The 17,208-nt window shown below is 37.0% G+C and overlaps 1 protein-coding gene across 1 annotated transcript in view; it reads right to left on the reverse strand.

Moving 5' to 3' along the window:
- The window catches only part of CPNE7 (copine 7), a 402,966-nt gene that overhangs the window by 258,976 nt on the left and 126,782 nt on the right, over positions 1–17,208 (reverse strand). The window contains exons 2-6 of the mRNA XM_053688669.1: positions 6,285–6,467; positions 4,704–4,778; positions 4,424–4,498; positions 2,083–2,166; positions 1,278–1,367 (exon numbers count right to left, since the gene is read on the reverse strand). Coding sequence (XP_053544644.1) covers positions 1,278–1,367; positions 2,083–2,166; positions 4,424–4,498; positions 4,704–4,778; positions 6,285–6,467 — 507 coding nt within the window. The remainder of the gene's footprint in view (positions 1–1,277; positions 1,368–2,082; positions 2,167–4,423; positions 4,499–4,703; positions 4,779–6,284; positions 6,468–17,208) is intronic.

A 17,208-nucleotide genomic window follows, 5' to 3' on the forward strand; every position in this document is an offset into this window, starting at 1 on the left:
AAGTACAGTTACCCTCATAATAAGACTATCTAATAAAAATTATTTTAAAAAATTGCATACAAAAGTTATAAGGGCTTTAAAGATATGAGGTCTCAGGTGTTAGAAAAAAATAAAGTCTGTAAAGGGCTTTATCATAGTATATATATTGTATATATAAATCTTATTATGCTATATAATATTTAATACAGTGTTTAACTGTGTATTTACTGTACATATTTCAGATTCCAATGTTCTTAACATAAGGGAATATGTTCTTAGTATTTTTAATAGCTATTCCTAAATATAACTGTATATATCTATACCTATATATATTCATATATATAACTAGGTATAGTTATATATTTTACCAAAGTAATAAAGCCGAAGTTGAGCGCAGTTAACACACGAGCGGGAGCGATAAATAGTGCTCCACTCATAATCTAGCCCATAATGTTGTGAAAGGAGACAATCTCTAATGCATTGAAAAGTGAGAGGGGAGGGAAGAAACAGTAAAATATTGGAGAGTAATAAATGAACAGACAAGAGAGATCAAGCTAAAGTGATGAGGCCTGCATGATATATGGCAACAGCATCCACATTTTCACCTGATGCCTCAAGTGGTTCTATACCACAAAACTGTAGTGAGAAAAAGGTTAAACAACAAATCTGAAGCTGCAGAGGTTACTTGTGGGGACTTAAAAAAAAAAAGAAATTCTAATTCCCTATCGTTTACCATTCCCTTTGCTTTGCATATTCCGCAGGGAAAGTGAAAAAAGGCACTTGCACATTTGGGGCAGATGGCACTTTGAGGTTTGGGGATATTGCGGTACTAAATGAGGGTCTATCCCTGTAAAGTCACAACGGGCTGGTACCCAAACTGTCAAACCTATATTGTCTGTCTAAAAGTTTCAGTAAAGAAAAATAATGATTTGCTAAGTCTCTGCCATATCAGAGAGGGATGAAAGTTGTGAGACGAGCGTCACTGTGTTCACAGAAGACCTTTCATCTTAAAACTCTGTTCTTCTGAGATTGAATTTAAAATGTTGCTGTGGGCACATTAATATAAGATGGTTTCAGTACTCTGTAGATTTATTAAATTTATAAAGAACACTTCTTATCTCTCTATCTAGCCCAGAAAATAAGGGAGACAAAGTAAGAAAGAAAAAAAAAAGAAGTGACTGAAAGATGGAGAAGATTAGATTGAAATGAAAAGGAAAATATTCATCAGATTTGAGCAACAAATTGAGGAACCAGGGGTTATGCTATAATATGGGAGAGGCCATACTTTTACTACTCACCCTGAGCTTTCTCTTCTCCTCACAACAGCAAAGAGAGTTCAAAGACACTTTAAATGGATCCCACACAGGGTTCAAATTATTCTTAATGACCTGTAAGGAATAGACAGTGAGAAGATGAAATGCCTCCAACTGCTCACAATCCCTCCAATGCCCAAGCCTAGTTTATAAACCTTCTGCTACCCACATATTTGTTTCACACATCATTTATCCCCCTTCTCATTAACTGTCTATAAAAGAACATTAGGGTGATTTTCTACCTATACATAAAGTATATATTATGTGTGTGTATATGTAGTGTGAAAATATATATACATATAAATATATACACACTGTGGGTATATATATATATATATATATATATATATATATATATATATATATATATATATATATATACACACAAACACTCACACTCACACACAGATCTAAAAATGATGTTAGCAAAAATAGCATTGTTTTGCAGTCTTGAGACACATTCCTTGAAACCCCTCTTATGTATTTTATTGTGACAAATTAGGGACAGATATCATTAATCTCATGAACTGATCAAACAATCATTGTGTAGCAAATTGCAAGGTTAGATTCCTGAATTTAATATCCCTTTAAATTCTGTTTCAGCTCACACTACAATGATCATGCTCATCGTTTTTTTGTTTTTTTTGCAACTTCACTACTCATCCCCAGCACATACAGTTCCATCCTGAACACATACAACTCTTGCCCTAACACTATGATTTGCAAAATTGCTCACAACACACATTTGTCAAACATGCCCCGCCCCCTAGGGAACATCCTGCTTACTCACCTCTGTTCTATACACCAGCTGTTCACTTTGGTCATCATTTATTCGATAGATTTCTAGGAATGGATCTGATTTGCTAAAGAGATCCTAAGTGGGGAGCAAAGAAGAGTAGAAGGGGGCCAATGACTCTGTTCAATAATGATAAGTTGAAAAAAAAACATCTATAACAATTAGACAACGCCAGATCTCTGTTTGGAGTTTTGGTCATGTGTGCCACTAATGTTGTGTATTAAAATTATCATGGATGAGTGACTTTCCTTAAGAAGGATTGTCCTACTTTGTTCTCAAATGTTTGATATCTGATTTGAAGTTTGGTTTAAGAACCATGGTCTATGAATGCTTCTCTCACCCTTGTGACACAGGCTGTTATGTGTAACTGGTCAATGATGTTGACCTGTTTTCCATGTGCTTCGAACCTGTTTGCCTTTGACAATGATATTTGTGTCTGACAGCTATGGTTTAAAAAAAAAAATTGTCTGTCCTCTTTTGTAAAGAAGCAGCTTATGTATAACTTGACGATAAGCCTGCCCAGAGGGCAGTCTATTTAAAATTACTGAAAAAAATAAAATAAATTATCAAAAATAAAAAAATTACACCTAATCTAATACCCCTATAAAAATAAACCCCCCAAAATAATAGGGCATTGTCCTAAGTTAAACAGCTCTTTTACCTAAAAAAAAATACTAATTACCCCCTAACATTAAAACCCCCCACCCAACCAACCCCCCAAAATAAAAAAAAAACAAGTCTAAAAAGACCTAAGCTACCCATTGCCCCATAAGGGGCATTTGTATGGGCATTGCCCTTAAAAGGACAATCAGCTCTTTTACAAACATCTTTTTTGCACCCATAAAAAAAAAAATCCCTAATCTAAAAAAAAACACCCAAAAAAAGTCTGTTAGGGGGTAATTGGTAAAAAATGTTTAGGTAAAAGCTGTTTAACTTAGGGCAATGCCCTACAAAAGGCCCTTTTAAGGGGTATTGGTAGTTTAGACTAGGGGTTGATTTTATTTTGGGGTGGCTTTTTTATTTTCATAGGGGTATAAGATTAGCCTGAATTTTTGTATTTTTGATAATTTTGTTTATTTTTCTCTGTAATTTTAGACTTTTTAATTTTTTGTAATTTTAGATTTTAATCTTAGGTTTTTGTTTTTTTAAGTAATGTTATTTTTTTTTTTAAATTGTAACTTAGTATTTTTTATTTTATATAATTGGGGTTTAATTTAGGGGGTGTTAGGTTAGGGTGCTTAGTAATTAAATTAGTTATTTGTGTTGTGGGAGGTTGGCGGTTTAGGAGTTAATAGGTTAATTAGGTTTATTGCAATGTGGGGGGTTGGCGGTTTAGGGGTTAATGGGTTAATTAGGTTTATTGCTATGTGGGGGTTGGCGGTTTAGGGGTTAATATTTTAATTATGTTATTTGCGTTGTTTAATTTGTGGATTAGGTGTTAATTACTTTATTATTTCACGATGTGGGGGTTGGCAGTGTTTGTTAATATTTCTTGCGGGTGCTTAGGTGTTTTTTTGTTAATACTTCGTACGGGCGGTTAGGTGTTTTTTTTGTTAATAATTTGTGCGGGCGGTTAGGTTTTTTTATTGTTTCATGCGGGTGGTTACATGTTTTTTTTTTGTTAATATTTACTGCGGGCGATTAGGTGTCTTTTTGTTAATATTTCTTGCGGGTGCTTAGTGTTTTTTTCTTAATGCTTCTTTGTCTACGCTGCATCCAGGCGGATTCCGAAAATGGCAGGGTGGTGAAAGAATCCAGGTGGATTCTTTTGGCTGCGCGGGCAGCCAACATTCTTTTGGCTGCTTGCACAGCCAACATTCTTTTGGCTGCGTGGGCAACCGACGATGGCGACAGACTCCTTACAAACGCGATTATAGTATAGATTATTGTCTGGGATAATTGTATGTCCTTCTACTGGTGTGCAGCACCATGTGTGTGTCTGCTGGTGAGGAGAACTCTGTTTAATGGTGGGTATCACCTTTTTATTGCCTATGGTGGGTATCACCTTTTTATTTACCTTTCTAGCAGAAAAGAGAACTCTGTGTCTTTCTTTTGGTGAACGATACTGTGTGTGGTGTGAAACGTTTTTGTATGCATCTCTGTGTATGCCAATAGATAGATAGATAACATTGTGTGTGTGTTTGTTTAGCAGTGGAACATCCTGTTTTTGTCAGTGTTTGTCTATATGAGGGAAATATCAATTTATAGGAAATCTTACATAACCTGACTACTTTTCTGCTAGTAGTTTGATGTGTGAGCATCCTGTAATTGCTAGTTAGTCTGTATTATGCCGTATCTATATATCATGTTTGGGAAAGTGGTCTGACAGTTTTACCTTGTCATCCAGTTTACGTGCACAGAATGAGAGTTCCACATATCCGTTATTCCCGGAAATCTCTTCAGAAATAACCTGTTGGAAACTCAGCATTATCAATTACCAACAACCTGATCGAGAACCTGACCTACCATTGACCGTTAACGTACAGAAGAGGTGACTACTCCATGCAAGAGTCTCACCCCTCTTAATAATTTAACCCAAGGAGACCCATTAACCTCCAACCCACTGTTAAATATATAGTATATTGCTGATTGTTTTGATTTCCCAGAATGCTTACCGTGATTGTAGATTTGCCAGCGTATTTTCCATATTTAAGGAATAAGCCTTTGGTGATCCTCTTCTGTGCCACAATCTGGAGGGAGAATGATGTAGAGGATGAGAGAGGGTAATAGAGAGATATGGCTGTGATAAATAAATTCATATAAAATGATAACCCTAAGGCAGATTAATTGAAGATGCACTGAACTGCAATATTAACATACTGGGGTGATCACAATAATTTAGAATAGTTTATCAAATTATTTATCTACAAAAATCACCATAGACTTTAAAGATGAATTTTGTATAAACATTATTGGATAATCTTTTCTAAAGGATTGTGACGCTATAATTGGTAAAAAAAAAAAATATGATTCTCCGTAACTCATTTCTCCCAATTTGATTAAACAATTTTCATTGCCACACATTAGGTATTGATATGTAACAATTGAGGAGCATTGTTATTATTTAACATTGGAGGTGTGTTTAACTTTTAAACCAATGAGGTGAAAGAGTGCCCTTTTTAAACTTGAGGATGATGGTCACTATTTATGCTATGACTACGGCGGGAGATGCCGAAACGCGTCAGCTTTAGTGACCACCATCCATGCTAACTCTTTGTTTGCTGTGCCGCAATGACTAAATTGCTGGGGCTGCTATGCATTACTTTTGCTTTTCTTTTTACTTGCCAATAAAAACTGTGTGCTCTTAAATATTTCAAGAAGTGCCGAATTCCTTCATTTCCTTGTCTCTAATTTTAGGAGTAGTCTTGTTGGTAATTTATTGAATGTGCACTTCCCCTAACTTTTTTTTTTTTGTCCCTTTCTCATTGTGAATCTGTCCGTCGATTCCCTTAGGAAATTAAAAGACTATGGGCTAGATTACAAGTGGATATTAGCGTTTCAGTAAGTAATACCAGCGCAAGCTAATGTGCGCAGGTATTACAAGTTAAGTGCAATACAAACACAAGCTCGCATTTTCATTGCTAGGAAGCATTGTGCTCGTGAGAGCGCACTTCCATAGGCTCCAAAGGGTATATAAGCATATACATATGTATTTACTGGGAACACACAGTTCCCATAGACAGCATTGTAAAGGCACTTTTTAATGCCAACTTTAAAGCCCCAAAGCTGTCTAGTGCCGTTGTTTTTTATTTAAAAAAAATGCTAAAATTTTTTTAATAAAAAACTATAATCCCCTCTATTTTGAGGGAATTTGGGGCACTTTTAGAAAATTAACCAGAGATTTAATCTCTGGTTAATAGTTGGGTAAATTGGATTCTATCAGTATTAGGATATCACAGGTTAACTTTTACAAGGATAATTGCCATTTGGTCTGCCTAGCCTTTATCTTGCAAGTCTATGCTAAAAATAAATTATATCCACCAGCACCATAGATTGGGTGAACATAAGTAATTGTTACTGAAGATCACAGCAAGTTCTTATATCAGGCATGATATACAAGGAATTGGTGTTTTAGGTATATGTATTATTAGATGCTCCACAAATCTAATGGTATACAAGAAACAGACATAATAATGTCTATATGGTGGAAAAGAGTATCTGGGGAGATTTTATACAGAGGGCTCTAGGTTCCTTACCTGTCCCAGCGTGATCTCCACTCCTCCCAAAAAGTCATCATCTCGTGACCCAATACTGCAATGTCCATGAATATCATACACTTCAAAACGCAGCTTTTGAACCTCTTCAAAATAATAGTCAACTGTGAAGACCTTGGAGAACACTGGATTTAGGTTGCTTTTTATTACCTCTGATCTGTCCACCTGTAGATGACATGATACAAGAAATAATCATTAGGAATATCATAGGGACTGTAGTCATGTGACTCATACACACCGCAAAACCTGATTCACATTCTAGGCAGATCTCCTTGTAAGCACATGGAAAAATATGTTTGAAATATGATTGATATAAGGCTACTCTATTGTTCAAAATGTTTACTTGCCCCCCCCCAAAAAAAAAAATAACTTAATTTTTTTATTATAAAATTATCTACGGCAAAATGTTATTTGCTATTAGCTTGCACCACTTGTTACATAAACAAAACCTGAAGGAACTGAACATTCTGCAGGGAGGTTACTTAATGTATATACACATTTAAAGGGACATGAAACCCATTTTTTTTCTTTTATGGTTCAGATAGAGCATACATTATAAATTGTGCTTCATTTTCTTAGTATCCTTTATTGAACCAGCAGCAATACACTACTTGGAACTAGCTGAACACATCAGTAAGCCTATGAAATGAGGCATATATGTGCAGCTACCAATCAGCAGTTAGCGCCGAGCTCCCGAGCCTAACCAGGTATGGTTTTTAGCAAAGAATACCAAAAGAATTAAGCAAATTAGATAATAGAAGTAAATTGGAAAATTGTTTAAAACTATATGCTCATTCTGAATTGTGAAAGAGAAATTCTGGGTTTCATGTCACTTTTAAAATGTAACCTGATCTGTTACTTATGATAGTTTAGCTAAGCAAAATATTATACATTATTTTGCAAATTAATTAAAGCTGGTGTTCCAACATTATCAAATGAGAGTCTGCATCAATATTTTGCTTTTGTGCAAATAGCTATTAGAAAGCTTTTTTAATTAAAATTACAACAAGTTTGTCTCTACAAAATAAAGTGGCATAAAGCACCATTTAATTACAAAACATTCCTGTATTCTTACAACATTATGGGATTAGATAACAACTGCAGTGCATAGTTATAGCTCACCCGCAAATTTGTGCGCACTAATTAACCAGCCATTACAAGTAATTGGTTATTGCTACTGCAAGCTCTGGTTAATTTTATAAATTGTGCTCCAAATGCAACCAAAATACAGTGCAGTGTATTTTATTAAACATAAGCATAGCAACATCTTTATTTTTTAATAAAATTACTGCACTAGGCAGTATTTTGGGGGTAAAGTTGGCGGGAGTGGGGTATTAGAAAAAAACGGCACTGAAATGTGTCTTTACATCGCGGTCTATGGGAAATGTGTGTTCCCTGTAAATATGTATGCTTATATACATATATATTTATGTGTTAATATGTGTATATACACATAAATATATATATGTATATAGTCATATACATATATATTTATATTTGCTGCCATCGCTGCGCTACTTGCCCACTTCGCTGTGCTTAGGTTCTGTGCTGTCTCTGACGACGTCAGAACGAGGCTCCCATTGAAGCCTATGGAAGCACACTCGCATTCGAATTGCTGACAACTTGTAATACCAGTGCACTTTAGCATGCACTGGTATTGCTCTGTCGAGTGCAAATATCGCTTTCCTGAAAGCAATATTTAGTGCTCTACTTGTAATCTAGCCTAATATATATATTATATATATTAACACCTTTTTTTCTGCAATTATTCCCCCCACACACACACACACACACACACACACTTCTTCCTTTTTTTTTTTAGTTAAACCAATCTAGACAAAGTTTACCAATGTTACCTTGTTAGAAAAATTTGCCATGTTTTGCAGTATTATATGACTTCTGACAAGGACAGTTATGTAGCAGGGTTAAGCTTGGGAATTAGAAAACCTATCATTTTCAGAGTTCAATTACAGGTGAAGAAGGTAAAATAAATAATTAAACTATACTGTAAAGTTTTTCATTACACATATTTACACATTTTATAGTATAATATTAAAGTGTATCAGGTGCCTGTAACATACCTCTTCATCACTTCCTTGACACTGTTCAGCTCGGGGAGATCTATGCTGTGTGAGGGAGACATGGGGGCAGGGTTATGACTGGGGCAAGGCTGCAAGTGTACAGTGGGCTGGGTTGGTGTCACATGGGCAGGGATAGGGCATGCCGTGGGTGGAGTTTGGGCAGTCCCTGGTTTCATTTTGGAAACCAGGACATTTCCCCCGAAGAGAAAGCTAAGGGAGCTTCCAAATTATGAAAATGTCACAATGTGTGTGCCATTAAAGGGACATAAAAACCTAATTTTTTTTCTTTAATGATTCAGATAGAGCATGTGATTTAAAAAAAAAAAAACTTTCTAATTTACTTAAATTATCATTTTTTTCTTTGTACTCTTTGTATCTTTTGTTGAAAAGCAGGGACATATTCTTAGGAGCCAGCCCATTTTTGGAGCACTATATGGCAGAAGTTTTGCAAGAATGTTATCCATTTGCAAGAGCACTAGATGGCAGCACTATTTCCTGTCATGTAGTGCTTTAGAGGCCTACCTAGGTATCTCCTCATCAATACAAACAAAGCAAATTTGATATAAGTAAATTGGAAACTTTTTTTTTTAAAATGGTATGATCTGAGTCACAAAATGAAATGTTTGGGTTTTATATTCATTTAACCTGCACATAGATGTTGACATTTAATCCATAAAGATAAAGCAGAGATGCTGTATATCAGATATACCAACACTAATATAACCAGGTATCATTTAAAGAAACATAGAAAGGCAAAGAGATCAAGGGCCCGATCCGATATGCAGCGTCACCCGCAAAAGCCGGCAACGCCGAATTTTGCGCGGGTTTGGTATCCTATATACGGCGTAAACCTAGAAGTTACGCTCGTATATTTCTGCCTTCGCCCGTAGTTTTTTGGGCCATAGGCAGGTATACCAAACCTGCGCAGTTTGGTATCCAATATACAGCGTAAGGACTTATGTGGCGAAAATGGAGAAATCTTACTCCATTTTCACCTCGCCGCAAAAAGCAGCCGTAGTAAGCCTTACGCTGTCTATTGGAGCCCCGTAACTCCCTAAACTACCTGCCAAATAAAACCTAACACCTAACGCATGCGCAATGTCTATCTACCTGTCAACCGCAATCCCCCGCCACAATCCCTAATAAAGTATTTAACCCCTAAACCGCCGCTCCCGGACCCCGCCGCCACCTACATTAAAAGTATAATCCCCTAATGTGATCCCCCTACACCGTCGCCAGCTACATTACATACCCCCTAATGTGATCCCCTTACACCGCCGCCATCTTCCTTACCTACCCCCTAAAGTGAGCCCCTACCCCGCCGCCATCTACCTTACCTACCCCCTAAAGTGAGCCCCTACCCCGCCGCCATCTACCTTACCTACCCCCTAAAGTGAGCTCCTACCCCGCCGCCATCTATTTTAAAAATATTAACCCCTAATTTAATCCCCCTACACCGCCGCCACCTATATTAAACACATTAACCCCTAATCTAATCCCTCTACACCGCCGCCAGCTATATTGACTATATTAACCCTAATTATATTAGGGTTAATATAGTTAATATAGTTATTATATTATATATATTAACTATATTAACCCTAATTATATTAGGGTTAATAAAGTTAATATCGTTATTATATTATATATATATATATAAAGTATAATAACCCTATCTAACTCTAACATCCCTAACTAAATTCTTATTAAAATAAATCTAATTAATATTAATATTATTAATTAAAATATTCCTATTTAAATCTAAATACTTACCTATAAAATAAACCCTAAGATAGCTACAATGTATTTAATAATTACATTGTAGCTATTTTAGGGTTTATATTTATTTTACAGGTAACTTGGTATTTGTTTTAACTAGGTACAATAGCTATTAAATAGTTAATAATTATTTAATAGCTACCTAGTTAAAATAATTACCAATTTACCTGTAAAATAAATCCTAACCTAAGTTACAAATACACCTACACTATCAATAAATTAAATAAACTACAAATATCTAAACTAAAATACAATTAAATAAACTGAACTAAATTACAAAAAAACCCCACTAAATTACAAAAAATAAAAAAAGATTACAAGATTTTTAAGCTAATTACACCTATTCTAAGCCCCCTAATAAAATAATAAAGCCCCCCAAAATAAAAAAAATTCCCTACCCTATTCTAAATTAACCCCTTAATGACTGGACCATTTTTCAATTTTCTTACCCTTAATGACAATGGCTATTTTTACATTTCTGCGGTGTTTGTGTTTAGCTGTAATTTTCCTCTTACTCATTTACTGTACCCACACATGTTATATACCGTTTTTCTCGCCATTAAATGGACTTTCTAAAGATACCATTATTTTCATCATGTCTTATAATTTACTACAAAAAAAATAATAAAATATGAGGAAAAAATGGAAAAAAACACACTTTTTCTAACTTTGACCCCCAAAATCTGTTACACATCTACAATCACCAAAAAACACCCATGCTAAATAGTTTCTAAATTTTGTCCTGAGTTTAGAAATACCCAATGTTTACATGTTCTTAGCTTTTTTTGCAAGTTATAGGGCCATAAATACAAGTAGCACTTCGCTATTTCCAAACCACTTTTTTTCAAAATTAGCGCTAGTTACATTGGAACCCTGATATCTGTCAGGAATACCTGAATATCCCTTGACATGTATATATTTTTTGTTAGAAGACAACCCAAAGTATTGATCTAGGCACATTTTGGTATATTTTATTCCACCATTTCACCGCCAAATGCGAGCAAATAAAAAAAAAACTTTACATTTTTCACAATTTTAGGTTTCTCACTGAAATTATTTACAAACAGCTTGTGCTATTATGGCACAAATTGTTGTAAAAGCTTCTTTGGGATCCCCTTTGTTCAGAAATAGCAGACTTATATGGCTTTGGCATTGCTTTTTGGTAATTAGAAGGCCGCTAAATGCTGCTGCGCACCACACGTAAATTATGCCCAGCAGTGAAGGGGTTAATTAGGTAGGTTGTAGGGAGCTTGCAGGGTTAATTTTAGCTTTAGGGTAGAGATCAGCCTCCCACCTGACACATCCCACCCCCTGATCCCTCCCAAACAAACAGCTCTCTTCCCTCCCCCACCCCACAAATGTCCCCGCCATCTTAAGTACAGGCAGAAAGTCTGCCAGTACTAAATAAAAGGAGTTTTTTTTTTTTTATAAAAAAAATAAAATATTTTAGCTGTGATGGACTCCTGCCTTAGCCCCAACCTCCATGATCCCCCCCCCCCCAGCTCTCTAACCCTCTCCCCTATCTAATTGCGGCCATCTTGGGTACTGGCAGCTGTAATAGCTTTACTCTTAGACAACTGACGTACCAGGTACGTCCATTGTCATTAACTGCTTGTTAATGCATGACGTACCTGGTACGTCAGTTGTCATTAAGGGGTTAAAAAAGTTAACAGCTCTTTTACCTTATCAGCCCTTAAAAGGGCCTTTTTGCGGGGCATGCCCCAAAGAAAACAGCTCTTTTGCCTGTAAAAAAAAACACAATACCACCCCCAACATTACAACCCACCACCCTTCATCCGATCCGGGCGATGTCTTCAATCAAGCGGCAGAGAAGTCTTCTTCCATCCGGGCGATGTCTTCAATCAAGCGGCGGTAGGTAAGGTAGATGGCGGCGGGGTAGGGGCTCACTTTAGGGGGTAGGTAAGGTAGATGGCGGCGGTGTAGGGGCTCACTTTAGGGGGTAGGTAAGGTAGATGGCGGCAGTGTAAGGGGCTCACTTTAGGGGGTAGGTAAGGTAGATGGCGGCGGGGTAGGGGCTCACATTAGGGGGTTATAGATTTAATATAGCTGGCGGCGGGGTCCGGGAGCGGCAGTTTAGGGGTTAATAACTTTATTAGGTGGCGGCGGGGTCCGGGAGCGGCGGTTTAGGGGTTAATACATTTTTTATTGTTAGGATAGTGAGGGGGGATAGCGGATAGAGGGTTAGACGTGTTGGGCTATGTTTGGGAGGCGTGTTAGACAGTACGGGTGATTTTATAACTTAGTCAGGTTTTGTAGGCGCCAGCAGTTTCTAAAGTGCCGTAAGTCACTGGCGACTCCAGAAATTTGTACTTACGCAGATTTCTGGACATCGCTGGTTTGTCAGACTTACGGCACTTTAGCCTCTGACGGCGCCGTATATGGGATAGCTCGAGTTGCGAGCTGAAACTACGGGTGGTGGGGGTTCCCTCGCTTGCGCCGCAAACTACGATCTATATCGGATCGCGCCCCAAATATGCACATGAAAAACATTAATTCAATTAAGTTAAAATAATTTACATAAAAAAGATCTGTTTACATTAATACTGAACCAAGCAGAAAATGATATTACTGTATACAGGCTCCTGGCTGATAAACACAGCTGTAATAGCTTTACTAGCAAACAGGGAGCTTTACCATTGAGCAAAAGGGGAAAACGCCATAAACATGGAAAGGGGGAAATAAGTTAACATTGCGCAAGTTTTTTTTAGTTTTTTTAGTTTTTGTTTTCTAAATGGCACCTGCTAACAAGCCATATTTTTGAGGCCTCTTTAAATAGACATAAAACAGGCTGAGATATGTGCATATCCTAAAAGGGCTAATTAATTAAAAATAGTAAAAAAGAAAAAAAAATGCTGGCAAGTATTTCAAAATAATTTTCAAAAATAAGAAAAATTAATTGCATAACTAAGCTGCCTGGGCCAGCCAACTTCACCCTCCCTTATCAGTGTTTAGACACAGGCATTGTATTTCAACTGAAATCATAACTTCTAGGCTTGCTCCAGCAGATAATCCCTATGCACTTTTGCATTCTACCAAAACATCAATAGATATAGATACAGCCATAGAAGGAAATGTGTGCGGGGAGTTAGAGCTTTACAACTTTGAAACTAAAAAGAAAGGGTTAATGGCGAGGCACTGCAGTATAAATATGCAGGTAAAGTAATTAAAGTACATATTATTATATTTTGTCTCTATCCCAACTTGTTTTATGTCCCTTTAAATGCTCAGCGAACATTAAACTGCTGGTGACACGTTCTTTAATAAATAAAGGAGAGAGTTTATTTTAAATTAGCTGTAAATACTAGTTTCTTTCATGTAATTAGCAAGAGTCCATGAGCTAGTGACGTATGGGATATACATTCCTACCTCACCACACCCACAATTCAGTTTTACACACTTTGCCTCCGATGGAGGTGGTGAAGTAAGTTTGTGCTAGATTCTACGTTGATATGCGCTCCGCAGCAAGTTGGAGCCCGGTTTTCCTCTCAGCGTGCAGTGAATGTCAGAGGGATGTGAGGAGAGTATTGCCTATTTGAATGCAGTGATCTCCTTCTACGGGGTCTATTTCATAGGTTCTCTGTTATCGGTCGTAGAGATTCATCTCTTACCTCCCTTTTCAGATCGACGATATACTCTTATATATATATACCATTACCTCTACTGATTCTCGTTTCAGTACTGGTTTGGCTTTCTACAAACATGTAGATGAGTGTCCTGGGGTAAGTAAGTCTTATTTTCTGTGACACTCTAAGCTATGGTTGGGCACTTTGTTTATAAAGTTCTAAATATATGTATTTAAACATTTATTTGCCTTGACTCAGAATGTTCAACTTTCCTTATTTTTCAGACAGTCAGTTTCATATTTGGGATTATGCATTTGAATTATTCATTTTTTTCTTACCTTCAAAAATTTGACTCTTTTTTCCCTGTGGGCTGTTAGGCTCGCGGGGGCTGAAAAATGCTTCATTTTATTGTGTCATTCTTGGCGCGGACGTTTTTGGCGCAAAAATTCTTTTCCGTTTCCGGCGTCATACGTGTCGCCGGAAGTTGCGTCATTTTTTTACGTTATTTTGCGCCAAAGATGTCGGCGTTCCGGATGTGGCGTCATTTTGGCGCCAAAAGCATTTAGGCGCCAAATAATGTGGATTTGGCGCTAAAAAATATGGGCGTCGCTTTTGTCTCCACATTATTTAAGTCTCATTTTTCATTGCTTCTGGTTGCTAGAAGCTTGTTCTTTGGCATTTTTTCCCATTCCTGAAACTGTCATATAAGGAATTTGATCTATTTTGCTTTATATGTTGTTTTTTCTCTTACATATTGCAAGATGTCTCACGTTGCATCTGAGTCAGAAGATACTACAGGAAAATCGCTGTCTAGTGCTGGATCTACCAAAGCTAAGTGTATCTGCTGTAAACTTTTGGTAGCTATTTCTCCGGCTGTTGTTTGTATTAATTGTCATGACAAACTTGTTAATGCAGATAATATTTCCTTTAGTAATGTACCATTGTCTGTTGCAGTTCCTTCAACATCTAAGGTGCAGAATGTTCCTGATAACATAAGAGATTTTGTTTCTGAATCCATCAAGAAGGCTATGTCTGTTATTTCTCCTTCTAGTAAACGTAAAAAAACTTTTAAAACTTCTCTCCCTACAGATGAATTTTTAAATGAACATCATCATTCTGATTCTGATGACTCTTCTGGTTCAGAGGATTCTGTTTCAGAGATTGATGCTGATAAATCCTCATATTTATTTAAAATGGAATTTATTCGTTCCTTACTTAAAGAAGTATTAATTGCTTTAGAAATAGAGGATTCTGGTCCTCTTGATACTAATTCTAAACGTTTAGATAAGGTATTTAAATCTCCTGTGGTTATTCCAGAAGTTTTTCCTGTTCCTAATGCTATTTCTGCAGTAATTTCCAAAGAATGGGATAAATTGGGTAATTCATTTACTCCTTCTAATCGTTTTAAGCAATTATATCCTGTACCGTCTGACAGGTTAGAATTTTGGGACAAAATCCCTAAAGTTGATGGGGCTATTTCTACCCTTGCTAAACGTACTACCATTCCTACGTCACATGGTACTTCGTTTAAAGATCCTTTAGATAGGAAAATTGAATCCTTTCTAAGAAAAGCTTATCTGTGTTCAGGTAATCTTCTTAGGCCTGCTATATCATTAGCTGATGTTGCTGCAGCCTCAACTTTTTGGTTGGAAACTTTAGCGCAACAAGTAGCAAATCATGATTCTCATGATATTATTATTCTTCTTCAGCATGCTAATAATTTTATTTGTGATGCCATTTTTGATATTATTAGAGTTGATGTCAGGTTTATGTCTCTAGCTATTTTAGCTAGAAGAGCTTTATGGCTTAAGACTTGGAATGCTGATATGGCTTCTAAATCAACTCTACTTTCCATTTCTTTCCAGGGTAACAAATTATTTGGTTCTCAGTTGGATTCTATTATCTCAACTGTTACTGGTGGGAAAGGAACTTTTTTACCACAGGATAAAAAATCTAAAGGTAAAAACAGGGCTAATAATCGTTTTCGTTCCTTTTGTTTCAACAAAGAACAAAAGCCTGATCCTTCGTCCTCAGGAGCAGTTTCAGTTTGGAAACCATCTCCAGTCTGGAATAAATCCAAGCCTGCTAGAAAGGCAAAGCCTGCTTCTAAGTCCACATGAAGGTGCGGCCCTCATTCCAGCTCAGCTGGTAGGGGGCAGGTTACGTTTTTTCAAAGAAATTTGGATCAATTCTGTTCTCAATCTTTGGATTCAGAACATTGTTTCAGAAGGGTACAGAATTGGTTTCAAGATGAGACCTCCTGCAAAGAGATTTTTTCTTTCCCGTGTCCCAGTAAATCCAGTGAAAGCTCAAGCATTTCTGAATTGTGTTTCAGATCTAGAGTTGGCTGGAGTAATTATGCCAGTTCCAGTTCCGGAACAGGGGATGGGGTTTTATTCAAATCTCTTCATTGTACCAAAGAAGGAGAATTCCTTAAGACCAGTTCTGGATCTAAAAATATTGAATCATTATGTAAGGATACCAACGTTTAAGATGGTAACTGTAAGGACTATCTTACCTTTTGTTCAGCAAGGGAATTATATGTCCACAATAGATTTACAGGATGCATATCTGCATATTCCGATTCATCCAGATCACTATCAGTTCCTGATATTCTCTTTTCTGGACAAGCATTACCAGTTTGTGGCTCTACCGTTTGGCCTAGCTACAGCTCCAAGAATTTTTTCAAAGGTTCTCGGTGCCCTTCTGTCTGTAATCAGAGAACAGGGTATTGTGGTATTTCCTTATTTGGACGATATCTTGGTACTTGCTCAGTCTTTACATTTAGCAGAATCTCATACGAATCGACTTGTGTTGTTTCTTCAAGATCATGGTTGGAGGATCAATTTACCAAAAAGTTCTTTGATTCCTCAGACAAGGGTAACCTTTCTGGGTTTCCAGATAGATTCAGTGTCCATGACTCTGTCTTTAACAGACAAGAGACGTCTAAAATTGATTGCAGCTTGTCGAAACCTTCAGTCACAATCTTTCCCTTCGGTAGCCTTATGCATGGAAATTCTAGGTCTTATGACTGCTGCATCGGACGCGATCCCCTTTGCACGTTTTCACATGCGACCTCTTCAGCTCTGTATGCTGAATCAATGGTGCAAGGATTACACAAAGATATCTCAATTAATATCTTTAAAACCGATTGTTCGACACTCTCTAACGTGGTGGACAGATCACCATTGTTTAATTCAGGGGGCTTCTTTTGTGCTTCCGACCTGGACTGTAATTTCAACAGATGCAAGTCTCACAGGTTGGGGAGCTGTGTGGGGATCTCTGACGGCACAAGGAGTTTGGGAATCTCAGGAGGTGAGATTACCGATCAATATTTTAGAACTCCGTGCAATTTTCAGAGCTCTTCAGTTTTGGCCTCTTCTGAAGAGAGAATCGTTCATTTGTTTTCAGACAGACAATGTCACAACTGTGGCATACATCAATCATCAAGGAGGGACTCAC

The sequence above is a fragment of the Bombina bombina genome, chromosome 1, assembly GCF_027579735.1.
Source record: "Bombina bombina isolate aBomBom1 chromosome 1, aBomBom1.pri, whole genome shotgun sequence".
Classification (NCBI taxonomy): Eukaryota; Metazoa; Chordata; class Amphibia; order Anura; family Bombinatoridae; genus Bombina; species Bombina bombina.